Source organism: Sesamum indicum, linkage group LG12, assembly GCF_000512975.1.
Source record: "Sesamum indicum cultivar Zhongzhi No. 13 linkage group LG12, S_indicum_v1.0, whole genome shotgun sequence".
In the NCBI taxonomy this organism is placed as follows: Eukaryota; Viridiplantae; Streptophyta; class Magnoliopsida; order Lamiales; family Pedaliaceae; genus Sesamum; species Sesamum indicum.
Window position 1 is genome coordinate 362,167 of NC_026156.1, and position 13,481 is coordinate 375,647.

Here is a 13,481-nt window from a genome sequence, read left to right on the forward strand (position 1 = left end):
TACATTAATATTACAATAAATTTATTTTAGATATATGTACATAAATTTTAATTAAGTAAGATAAATACCTTCGGAACAAAACTCGAATTAATAATCTCAAGCTTATTTATGATCATACTTCTTAGTGTATATTATGTATTTAATTAGTTTTACCAATATGATCAATGCATTAATAGATAATTCTATTTACTTTGGTAAATTATATATGAATTAGGACACTTATCTTTATATAATACTAATTTGAGTCAAAATTCTAATTTTCTAAAAATAAATATAATTCATCCGAATGAGATATTCTGCTCCAAATATTAGCTGTCACCAAACGAATAAAAAATATAGACCTTCATAGTAAAATTAACATATCACCCAAAAGAAGCCATTTAATTTTTAGTAAATTTGAGTTTTCACGAAATTTGTAAATAATGTGAATGCAACCAAAGATTGGAGACTATGGTTGCGGTAGAGGCCAAAAGGCATCTCTCTCTCACTAAACTAAGGAGTGTGAGACTTGTTAAGGACAAGCATGTTATAAATGAAACAATGGTACTAATATGTACATTACTAGCAAAAGAATATGTAACATTATTACACCAAGACATTCTTGTATGTTTCCATCTTTTGACCATAAACTATCACATATCCCAAAACTAGCAAAAAGAAAATACATAATTACATCTCAACCCCTACAGGTTACAACCCCACAATGCAAAATAATTGAAACTTCATATGATAACAAAGGGCAATTTGGTAAATTCGCATCAACAATCATTATACCCTCCCTTTTTAAACAGTCTCTCTACTTTCCAAACTCCCTCCATATTTTTTCTCCTAAACCACTCCTTAAACCTCTCAATCTCTGATTTTTCTTTCCCTTTTCCGCATCATTTTCCTCATGGCGTTTGCGTTCACACAAAATCGCCACTCTCTCTCTCCCCTCTTTTTCTCCATCTTCTTTCTCTCTCTTCCGCTCTCCTCCTCCTCCTCCTCCATCCACGACCTCCTCCAGTCCATGGGCCTCCCGGCGGGCCTGCTCCCCAAGGAGGTCAAGTCCTACAATTTCTCCGACTCCGGCCTGCTCGAGGTGTTCCTCGACGGGCCGTGCTTGACCAAGTTCGACACCATGGCCTTCTACGAGAGCGAGGTGCGCGCTAATCTCACCTACGGCAGCCTCACCGGGGTAGAAGGCCTGTCGCAGGAGGAGCTTTTTCTCTGGCTTCCGGTGAAAGACATAATCGTCGATGATCCCAGATCAGGCCTCATACTAATTGACATCGGAGTTGCTCACAAACAACTCTCTCTCTCCCTTTTTGAAGACCCACCCGATTGCAGCACAAAAAGTGAGTGCTCTCTTTTCCCTCTCACTTCGAAGCTACTGTAAAATTTGCGCTCCAGCCAAACACGGTACTAGTGTCGAGGCTTTACCCGCTTTGGGAAACAGCTTTCCGGGTTTGGTGTCCCGGAGCTCCAAAAGCTTGTAATAGTCGAACCCGGAAAACAATTTTCCTTCGATTTTCAGCGGAATTAAATTCTCTTTACACTGCCCTTTTGAATTCCGTAAATTTATTAAATGTGGGGATGGGGGCCGTCTTTCTGTTTGTTGGCTTTTGAATTAAGGGAAATTTTGAATTTATTTTCATTTATTGTACTGGGTTTGGAAATTATGGAAAGACTGATATACCCTTGTGGTTCTGAATGAATTGGCGCAGGTGTGTTGAAGGAGGACGCGGCAACAGGGAAGGCATTCGCAGCAGAAAGATAATAGTATGAGAGCAAGAACACTAATCCCACTTGGGGTTCTTTTTGTAATTTAACCTTTCATCAGTATATTACAGCAGTATCATCAGTAGTTAGTATATGTTGGTAGTAGTGTAAAGATTTGGACATCAGAGCTCCTGATTACTAGACTAGAAATCCTAATTACTCTTCTAACTTTAATTAATTCTTGTTTGTCTTAATCTTCTTAGATTAGAAGATTTAGATAACTCCAAATCATAGCACAACCCTATACTTATTATTCTCCGAATTAAATATACTATCTTTACTCGTTAAATTAGTGATCAACATCCATCAAATTAGTAATCAACATCCGTCAAAATATGCTTCACGTCACAAAAAAGTAAGTTAAATAATCGATTTTAATGAATTCAGGATTTTTATTATGAAAATTGTGAAATTATGTTTAAGTACAAGTTAGAATTCAAATTAAATATTTTACATTAATTATTGATAATTAAAAAATAAATCAGAATAACTAAGGAATAACAAAGAAAGGTAGGGTGGGTAGTAGGTCAGTAGGGGGGATGTTTGATCATTGTCGATGGAAGGAGCTGAAAACGGGGCCCACCCGTCACGGGTTGCATATCATTTATTCATTGGATCCATCTGACATGGGGCCTATCAGTGTCCGAAATTGGAACCCATATAATGAAATTGGGTAAGAAATTAGTTGTTCACAACTATAAAGTGGGATAGCAAGCATGTGCATAATTATAGACGTGTATTATAATTGTCGCGGTCAGGGTCAGGGTCACGGTCAGCTGGGTCCCGCACGTGCCATCAGACAGCGGCATCTACGGCTAATTGGCCGCGGCTTTATCCTTGGTCATTGGATCATTATTTTGTCCCGCAGCTTCACAATATGACACACGAGTTTTGCCCAAAAAACACAGTACTGTACTGCTACTATTCCTGTGAATGGGGAAAATAACGATTTAATTATAGCGTTTCTTGTTTGTATATTAAATTATTATTGAGATTTGAACCTGAATTAATTCCATTGGTACTCGTCAAAAATATAATTAATTTGAGTTATACTTATAAAAAATAGATAGTAAAGACTAAAGAGTACAAGTGCATGTTGTTGATTGGCTTATTTTGATTTGAGGTGGGTATGATATCACTTGACTCATTAATATAGAATCTCGACTATCAATCATGTTATGTCATGCATCGAGATTGATAGCACGATTTTGTACATATTTTGACATTTGAACCATTTATAAATGTTATCGATAATTAAATTATTTTATAATTGAATATGACGCCAAACATGTTACCTTATAAATGTAACAACATTTGTTTTTAAACAGTTTTATTACTTTCCAAATCAAAATAATCCTACAAAACAGCTATGATCTTGATCATAGCAACCTCAACCCAAATCAATAGTACTATAGTAATTTTTATAGGTTTTGTGTTTGTTATATATATATATATATTATGTAGTATGTACTAATAAAATTTTTGATATCTTATTGTCAAATAATAAAAAATTATTTCATTCAAAATTTGTATAAGAAAAGAGAAAGAAATATATAGAGGGGGAGAGGAAAAGAATACTATGTATGAAAAACTTAAATGCCAAGAATTAAAGTTGTTTGTTGAATAATTTTTATCCTATCTAAAATAATTTATCACACAACAAATATAATACATTTATCGTGTGATTTATTTATTTTATATGAATGATATAACAAATATATACAATTTATCACATAAATAATTATAATTTAATTAAATAGTGTTTGAGCTGGAATTTTCCGATATGGGAGAGGAGGTAACAGGTTGGTGGTAAGGTTGGGTACTGGCATGCATATCTAGTTATCTTGTGGGATTGTGGGTGCCCATAAGTATAGCAGCTCCATTATCTATCGTAATTTCCGCTTCAATTTGTTCTCTTCACATTAAATTTCAAACAGATATTTTAGTTATGATATTTTCGTCCTCACCATTCATTAGAGATTCGAACAATGAAAACCGAAGATCACACTGTCATCAGGTTGTGAGTTTGAATCTTACTCATGCGATTATGTTGTCTATTTTTTATAATAATGTCTTGTCTTGTTTTCTTTGAATAAATTTGATGTTTTAAAAACATAAATATTTTGAATTTATATTTAAATTGAAATATATTATATGGTGTACTAACGCATAATATTTAAAAGAATCAATGAAAAATGTTCACCTTCAGTTGATATGTTCTATACTTAATTACTAGTCACATCAACGTCGATCTAATAGTTTTACTAACGACACTAAGTCAACTTAGCAATTTATGATTTAAGGTGTATTTGCGACAAGAAATTATAATATAAATTGAGTTTGGTCAAACCTAAATTAATTATATTATTGCTGTAATATATTTACCATGAGATTGTTGTATAATTCGGAGAAAGTGATCAATCACTTAATAAATATACCATACTTATTTTATAATTAATTTGATTTGCGGTACCTAATTTGAATAAAAAATTTGATTTTGCAACACCTTGAGGGTGGTCAATTTAATTAACGCTTTTATTCATCTATTACGTCAGCCTTTTCCAAGCAGTTAATCTCCTATATATCATCAATTTTCATATTGTTCTTACCTTTTGGTTTCTTCCGAATATTCGTAACCTTTTCCCGCGATCCGTACACGTTAATTAAATGCACACGTGTCCGCCTGCTGGTCTTCCCGGACTCTTTGCCTTCGCCCGTAAGATCTTTCCCCCCGCGATGCGCTATTTTAAACTGGCCGCTGATTCATCGTATTTCCTGATTAAACTCCTAATTACAAATTGATAACCTTAATCTACGGTTTCGTTTCTTCGTATATTTACGAAGCTTTAAACCATGGGAGGCGGAGTGATGAGAGCGGCGGGGATCACCGTGGCGAATGGTGGCTTCCGTGCCATCACTTTGGAGCATTGCCCGGTTTTCTCCGCCACCGTCAAGGCGGCTTCTTCCCGTCCTGAGGCGTCTCAGTCTCAGGCTGGCGTTCAGATGACGTCTTCGGAGATGGATGACTGGGTGTTCGCCGGGGAGAAGGCGGAGCCGGTTGTAAGCGCCGTTGATCAAATGCCGAGGGTTGTGTTCGGCGGGAGGCCGACTCTTCAGGAAGCTAAAGAGGCTACTTCGGACCTCACGGTGGCGCTTGAAAAGTATGTTTGTGATTCTTCTAATTTGAAAAATTTGAAACTTTTTTTCCTCTTCTAAACGAGTATCTGTTTAAAATACGGGTCATTGTTAGACCGGTGATGTATGAAGAATTTATCTGTCATTTTGATGTGATTTGTTTGACATCAAAATTTTATTATCTTATTTTTAGATTAATTTCTAGTCAAGTTAAATCTTATGGTGAACGTTCGGGCTCAAGCACACATTTTTTCAGTATCCTCTGGCGGCCGTTTGTAATTTCAATTTCTGTTGGGAATTTTTTTTCCTTATTCTCATGTCTGTTTTATTAAGGTTTTCTGATGATTAATTATCATTTCATCTGTCTTTTTATATTGTAATAATAAGTAGCTCTACTCTGTCCCTCATTTATTTTCCTGTTTGGTCATAACTCGTAAGGATAACATTCGATTATTACCATGAAATGAGAGAAAAGAAAAAAGTTACTGGTTGCATGGGACGCCATTAGCTAACCAGTGTGCCTCTTGAATGATTACCTCATTGGAACTTTTATCCGTATGTAACTGTGAAGCTGAAGTTAGTTGCCTCCCAAATCTACTTACTATATGTACTGTGTACACATGCAGTTGCTGAGACATCTTTTGAAAATTTTAATTTCCAGGGTTTATCTGTCATCTATCCACTCATCAGCTGGTTCTGAAGTTTCATTTGCCAAAAGTCTTTACCCTTGCTTATCTGTTTCAAGCTCACAACTTATAGAGAACAAAGCCAGTGAGAGAGCTGTTGCACCTGCAGTACCAGCCCACGCCTTTATGGCATTTCAGTTTCTATATGAAAGCTCTGCAGCTCAGGTTTTTATCCCTGTTAACCTTTGATATTCATTTTGATGGAGCTTTGGAAGATTTGCATGCATTCACGTACTGTTCCTGGCATGAAGCTTTAGAATCTCTCGTCTATTATACAGAACATGCCAACAATTCTCAACACTAGATGGTTACAAGGAACTTGACATTATAAGTTTGTTTCTATATGGATGACAAAGCATCACTGATAAGCCGATAGCTGGCCCGTAGTAGGAATTATGATATCCCTAACTGCTTTGTTTTCATGTTTTTTCCCAGGATGTTGTTGCTTCAATTGCCTGTGATCAAAATGTGTGGAATGCTGTATTACATAACCAGGAGCTTCAGGGTTTCTGCAGTCACAAAGAGCAGGTAAGATTGTTGTCCACGGCTGCTTTTCGTTTATGGAAAATTCCAAATCATATGTGATAACCATTGTTGTAATTTTATTTGAAGGTTTAGCATACTCAAGCATGAATCAGTCATCAGAGAGGATTGATGTTGCATACGAGCATGCTGAACCTCAGCCTGATAATGAGTTTGTTGATTTCGTTCGGAAGGTCAAGACTACAGTGGTTGATATGATAAGCAGCTTGTCTGATTACTTCCAAAACTTCTTTGCTGGTCAGGGTGCCAGCAGAATATTTGCAAATTCCGGCAGGGCTGGAAGTGCAGAAACTGTTATGCAAGCATCCTTTATGGGATTGGCTATCATGGCCATAATGGTTATTCTTTTGAAGAGAGTTTAATTAATCAATATTCGCTGCAGGGTATCTGTAAAATCTGTCGAAGCTAACCTGAGAATGGTTTTTATGCTTTCACTTGTTGGATTTCCAGTATCACTCCGAAGCAGGAATTGAAAATGTTCCGTAACTTGCTCCAATGGAGAACTTGTTAGTACTGCACTTTACATTTTGCCTCTCTGCAAGAGAGTTACTTACCCTTTTTGATGTCACTGCACTTAAATATTTTTTAGATTTTAAAGTCACCTTAAAAATAGAAAGTCTATGCAGTCGCATTCTCGTGAAGTTCACAACCATGGATGAAAATGAAGCTCTTATAAGATCAATCTATTAGGCCAACCATGCTACTAGCAAAAACTATTAAGAAGTTGCGAGTAGGCATATCTGGTTACATTGGAAATGCATGTAGCAAAAACTATTAGGCCAACAGCACAGTCGGCTTTGAACTAAGCAGCAGCAAGTACTTCACTCAGTTCTCTACCCGACTGATTGGCCCCCTATGATTCTGGCACTTAATGGTCAGGAGAAGTCAAACATTTCCTACTTTCCTCCCTATCCAAAGTTGTTGTGTATTTGTCCAATCAGGATGGGTGGCTATTGAATCTTGTCTATACTTGGCCGCTGATGTACATGATATCTTCCTTCAATAGATGCATCTTACCTTTATCCCGTCTAATGCTCACCTGGGTTTGATCTGGTTGCCCTCTCTACAAGAGAAGCAGAATCTTAGTTCACTCAGAATGAAAACTGAAAGAGTGCAGAGGGAGAAGCAGAGTGGGGATCAATTGCCCCTTGTAACAAGCTATTTCTTGCATGTACACAGAAGTAGAATACCACAATTTAGCATTTACATTGACAGGAAACTTTTATAGTTGTTATATATACAAAAGAGTGCAATGATTGCAATCTTTACCTTTCTTAAGACGAAGGCCAAATATAGGTATGCTGCGTCCCACTCATCTGGTGATAGTGTACCTGAAAGTAAAAGTTCGAACCAATCAAAGCTGAAGCATTACTTGGATGCCATGAAATTCATAAATTGCGTGCTCGGTATTTTATCTGGAATGACTTAATCCATATACCAGACAATAACATGCTAAGATTTTAATTGAAAGAAATGCCAAAGCTTACTTTGGTCGTCTTTACCATCACCCAAAGCACCAAGTCTCCGCATGAGCTCAATGAATTCTGGCTTCTTCAAGTATTCATCCACAAATACATGCGCGTTTTTGGCGAAAATCAACTCCAAATCATACTGCAGATTTATATATAAGCAAAGATTTAGAAACTAAGCTTGTGATACAGCTGATAAGAAACTTCTTACAAGCAGTTGAATGTGTATTGTGCATGTGATGTTAATACATATGAAATTGTCCGTTAAATCCAGATGCATACCTCTTCAGCCATTGATTTGAAGACGTGAAATGGGACAATCCATTCAGGACAATCAACAGCATCCTGCAAGAGAGTTCCGGCAAAAGGAGGATTATTCAGGGCAGGCTCAATGGATAACGGAGATGGTATAGCAGTTGCTTAAACTTTTTTTATTACAAGCACATTCTAAGGAGAAAAACAATAGAATCCACTATAAGATCCCAGCAGCAGAAGCAAGTGCAAAATCAGAAGAGCAAGACAGGTGGCTCTAAGGTAGATGAAAAAGGATCCAGAATGAAATTAAGCTCTATAATTTATTAATTAAAAAGAGAAAATAGTAAAACAGGCAAAAAAAAAAAAAAATGTACCTCTAGATGGAACTTGTACTTGATGCCAAAAGGATTTGAGGACTTAAATTTCTGTATGAATAAAAAATGGTTAAAAGATGTTGTAGTTGGAGGCTAGACATAGTTGGCATAAGCTGCTTAGCCAACATTTTGGCTGAGAACATAGAAAATTACCTTGTTTTCGAATTCTTCATCAAAACGTATCCAGTACACACTATTACCAAAAGTCATCCCGTCAACTGCATGCATTACGGAAAAATAAATATGCAAGGAGAGGAGAAGATTTATTATTCCAGATACAGCTTTATAGGGATAAGAATGATAACGGAAAAGCCCATGCATAACACCTAAATTGCCCACCAAATAAACATATTATATTGTGAACATAATTAGTGATAGTGACATAATTATAAACAATAACAGAAAATAAACATTGATGACCATAGCTAAAATCAAAGATGGAAGGCTTGGCAACTTAATAAAGATAAAATAAGTGAGAATGATCTATTGAGGATTTGAATATTATATAAACAAGCTGATGAATTAAAAGCCAGAATACGATAAACAAACAATAGGTTACAATATCTTTACTACAGCCTCTACTGCAGTAGGACAAGATCTTTTAACTTGTCAGGGTGACGAAATGCTTGTGGCGCACTACAATGTAAATCTTGCCATTACAACTCCTCATTTTGGCCATCCAGTATCAATGTCCTATATTGGGACATCTAAGAGTTACAAATTTTGTGTAGTTCTAAAATATTTATCTACTAAATGGGAGCAGAAATTCAAACAGCATAAGACAATGTAAAACCTTCTCTAAGCTTTTTGACGATGACATTGCCATCTGGCATTGTTCCAATAAAGATGCCTCCTGGCCGAAGTAAAGCCGATACATTGGCCAGGGCCCGTCTTGCACGCGCCTCAGTGGACCATGAGTAATGCATGGCAAACTGCAATGTATCAGGTTTTGACAGTTTAAGTCTTTACTAGTAAAACTTGAATAATTTATTATATTTTCAATTATCAGTTGCACATTTAATAGTCTGCATCTTCAGAACCTTCAACACATATATGCTCAAGCACCACTTCTGAATGGTCTTTTTCTTATTTTAATATGGGATTTTGAATTGGTACAGTACATAATTTGAATGGAAGATCATTGCCCACTAGGATCTAAAGATATATGTATTTTTGCTTTAACATACATAAAATCGGCAGTAAAGTAATTTTCAAAGAAACTGAATTATAAAATACTTCAAGATGTCTCGAAATTCGATAAGCAGGATGAAAAATATCTAAGAATAACTACATCTATCACTTATCTAGGAGTATATAATTATTAGTCGAGAGAGACAAGTTAGTTGATATCATTCTCCTGTGCCATTTCTAACATGTAAGTCTCCAGAATAAGAGAAACATATTGTAGGTGGTACCACGATAATTTGCGAGTGTGTACGAGTGTAGAGAGAGGGAGGGAGGGAGGGGGGATATGCACATCTGAAACTAAATCATCGAATCATAGAACAACAGACGCTTACTTGAAAACTGCCTAAGAAGCACTGACCTGACAGCTACAAACATCAAATGGAGCATCATCTGCCAAAACCTTATCAAGGCGAACCTGCAAAAAAACAGAGTTGAATTACCTGAATAGATAATTCATATAAGTAAATGGCACATCAACAAACTTCAGAAATCAACAGTACTGTCCACGACCCAGTTATACACCTCAGAGCAATTTAGTAATACTTTAATTTCTGGTCTATACACAACTAAGGAATCACTTCTTTACTCAGGTATTACAAGAAATATCCAGAGCAGACATATATTTTGCTATCCTGCACATATGTATAAGATCTTCAATAGTCACCTCAAAGCAGTCTCCACAGATGAGTCTGGCAGGAAAGGAGAATTTTTTGCGACGCTGATGATGATCAGCATCACCATTATATCGTGTGCGGCAGTCTTCTATCTGTTATTGGAGTAGTCATTTCTGTTATTGGTATCGAATAGGATGATAATCTATCATATTCATATTTTGGATTCTCATTGCACGTTAGATAACTGATTTTCCTGAAATGCAATGCAGAGAATGTTGAGATTCATCCACTGATAATTTTCTAATCACAAAAAAGTTCTAATCTATAAAATATCAAGATCGTATAACATTGTAAATTGAATATTAGGCTGAAACTATAGGAGATCATAAGCACTCATTAACTGAGGAAGTATTCAAAGTCTTGTGCATGTGATCCACACATGAAAATCTATGTTTGAGAAAGACTTCAGTTATACATCATATATTTCTTCAAGAGAGTTAATATGGACACCAAATACACCAACCACAGGAAGCTCAAGCTCGTTAGTTTTTACCACATTGAAAAGATGAGAGATGTACTTCGTCATGCATAGCATTATAGGCTATGTTTACCATACTGCCATCTTCACTCAACATCTAGACACAGAGGAATACCCTAGAGAAAGAGGTTCTATTTCTCATTACATTATAATCAGCCGTTCTCAAATCTGATCCTCTTTCGTCGGTTTCTACTTGACTACTAAGTCGAAAAGGCCGAGTGAGAACTGGAAACTGAATAGGTTAATTGACGCCTCAAACCCCGAAGGCAGCCTTTCTTAGTTAGTGCTCAGCCTTGATCTAAGAACTAAGTTTGGATGCATTGAAGTCTATGAAGTCCTATAAAGTCTCAATCCGATGTCGCCGTTCCCCTTACTTTTCATGCCATGTACAGAAATATCATCACACTACACTTTTATCTACATGTAAATACATGGAGGCCTATATTAAGGATTTGACTGCTTCTATTTAGTGCTCAATCCCACAGTAAATGAAGTTGACAATTCTGATAGAGGTGTACCTGCAGGTAAGCAATCACCATTGCTCCAAAATAAAGTAGTTATGTGAGGTTATGAGAAGAGATGTGCAAAACGACATTATTTGGTTGATATCTTCTAACTAGAGAACAATACAATTTGAAAGCTTGAAGTCCTTCAGAATTGCTTAAATGTAACCACATTCAGGACAATTGACAAGTGGCTCTTGCAGGCTTTTCTTTAGGAAAAAGTAAAGAAGGGAGTGTAATTGCCCTCAGAATGACCAAAGAAAATGCTAACATGATAAATCTCTTTTTGTTGGTCAAAGTAATACTAGACAAAGTTTAATGAAGTTACACCTCTCTACAAATGCACGTGCACTGCACACACACACACAGAGGTCAAACAAGGGGATGAATAAAAACCATCGGAAAGGCAGCTAATGGGTCTTGAAACTTTACCGAGCCATCTGCTATGTCAATACCAACATAATAGCCAATCTTTGCTTTGTCCCATTTGATAAGATCACCACCCTGGTACAAATGAAAAGCACGATAAGAGCAAAATGACAACATAAGCTCAAAATAAGTTTAAATCCATCTCAAAATCCACAGTCCATAAACTACCTTTCCACAAGCCAGGTCAAGAACCGCATCACCCTTTTTTGTGTATAACTGAATTAAGACGCTCTTTATCTGTTGAACAGAAAAAGCAGTAAGAAAAAACTACAATATTTTACTCGCTTTCACTTCCACATTGGATTTCACAAACACTTTAATCACAATAGCATCCCCCAAGTTGGTCATAATAAGGAACGAATTAACAAAATATCGAATAACCAGCTCAATTAATTTTGAGTAAGTACCCAGTTATTAAGCTTCTTCAAGTGAATAATAGGGCTTGCTTCCCGCTCCTCGAGCGTCTGATTCGTTCTTGAACTGTAGTGATCAGCCACTTTCCTAGCAAACATCTTAGTACTGTCATCCTCCAAGAACTGGGCATCACCTGAATCAAAGGAAACACCTTGAAATTTCTCGAAATCACAATTTTTTACCCAAAAAAAAATGTAGCGTCCAAATGAAACGACCTTGGTCTTCGATAAACAACACCAAAATAAATAAATAAAACAGACAACGGTTTGGAATATTCCAATATAGTTCGGTTCTCAAGCTAAAAACGATAAAGCTCCAAACTTTCTGAATAGACGTACCGGAATAAAATAGTAAATCAAGAACCCACCTTAACAATTAGTATGACCCAAATTTTTTTTATGAACGACGATGAAATACGAGGAGATTAAGGCCCTCTAATTCACTTTTCCAGAAAGAAATACCTTCTGGGTTGTACTTGAACTTGGATTGAGGAGGTCCAAAAGAACCCGAGGATGAAGATTCTTGATAACCTCGCTTCATGTGTACGCAATGTACACGTATATCTATCTCCAGTTTGATCAGAAAAAACTGGTACTGGTTTATACCCGGAAAATAGCAGAAGGGTTTTTCCGTAGACTAGAAAAGGAAAGGATGGATAAATATATTTGGCAGAATTGAATCATGAGTGGATGGATGGGAACAGAAGGCAAAAGAGGACAGTGAGCATTCGAGTCTTCGAAAGATACTCAAAAGCGGTCGGCCGATCTTCACATAAAATCTTTCTCCTAGAATAGTTTCATTTTTTTATTTGTAATTTTTTTTTTTTTGATAAGTTACAACCAGAAATTATAAATACTTCTCATGTTAACGGTTGATCAACAACTGATCCAAATTGTTAATTTTTGTTAAATTTTCATCAATTATTTATAATAAAGCCATCAAAATGTCTTTATAAATTATAATTATAATGTTACTTATTTTTAAAAAATTTATAAAATATTTGCGAATTAAACGAACAAACTTTTTATGATCTTCAAAATTTACCATTCAACTAGTTCCATTTGTTTGCAATTTTTACATTTGTTTAAAAAATATACAATAAAAACAAATTTAACAATTTAAAGCCCCCATTCAAGAATTATATAATTTAATCAAACATCATACGTATTTGTAATTTTTCAAACAATATGAGAATATTTATAATTATACCAAAAAGAATGCTCTTGTTATTATTATCTTTTTTACGAATACAAAAGTAAAAATTTGATGGGACCAAAAAAAATAAGTTTAATAAAATTTTGGTGATATATTTTAAAAAATTCAACAATTTCTAATTTAATAAATGAGCAAAATTTGTAATTGACATGTCTAGTTGAAGGAATTTTTCATAATCATAAGTAATATTATACATACAAATTTATTATCCAAGTCATATATCGCACTCGGTTATATACAAAATTATCTATTACCTAGTCCAAATCAAAATTTTCTTTATTCTTCTTTCGGGAATCAAATAATCCTGCAAGCTTCACTTTCATCTTATTCCTAAATTTAATTTCACCAATTTCATGA

General features: G+C 35.5%; 3 protein-coding genes across 5 annotated transcripts; 2 read left to right on the forward strand and 1 right to left on the reverse strand.

Moving 5' to 3' along the window:
* Positions 547-1,989, forward strand: LOC105174797. The gene is made up of 2 exons (XM_011096992.2): positions 547-1,337; positions 1,707-1,989. Exons 1-2 carry the CDS (start codon positions 893-895, stop codon positions 1,757-1,759), a joined length of 498 nt encoding a protein of 165 aa, XP_011095294.1. The 5' UTR covers positions 547-892; the 3' UTR covers positions 1,760-1,989.
* Positions 4,352-6,318, forward strand: LOC105175132. 2 transcript variants are annotated; one of them, XM_011097480.2, is made up of 4 exons: positions 4,357-4,922; positions 5,558-5,747; positions 6,018-6,110; positions 6,195-6,318. In XM_011097480.2, the coding sequence occupies exons 1-4, from the start codon at positions 4,615-4,617 to the stop codon at positions 6,198-6,200; spliced, it is 597 nt and encodes a 198-aa protein (XP_011095782.1). In that variant the 5' UTR covers positions 4,357-4,614; the 3' UTR covers positions 6,201-6,318. The 2 variants fall into 2 exon arrangements, with proteins under 2 accessions (XP_020554205.1, XP_011095782.1); XM_020698546.1 differs by having other exon boundaries at positions 4,352-4,922; positions 6,018-6,198.
* LOC105174798 (mRNA cap guanine-N7 methyltransferase 1) lies at positions 6,788-12,670 on the reverse strand. 2 transcript variants are annotated; one of them, XM_011096993.2, is made up of 13 exons: positions 12,371-12,670; positions 11,903-12,042; positions 11,664-11,732; positions 11,499-11,570; positions 10,076-10,177; positions 9,770-9,826; positions 9,017-9,155; positions 8,377-8,441; positions 8,224-8,274; positions 7,877-7,939; positions 7,613-7,736; positions 7,395-7,456; positions 6,788-7,188 (listed from the first exon to the last, which is right to left on the reverse strand). In XM_011096993.2, the coding sequence occupies exons 1-13, from the start codon at positions 12,447-12,449 to the stop codon at positions 7,090-7,092; spliced, it is 1,122 nt and encodes a 373-aa protein (XP_011095295.1). In that variant the 5' UTR covers positions 12,450-12,670; the 3' UTR covers positions 6,788-7,089. The 2 variants fall into 2 exon arrangements, with proteins under 2 accessions (XP_011095295.1, XP_011095296.1); XM_011096994.2 differs by having other exon boundaries at positions 12,277-12,401.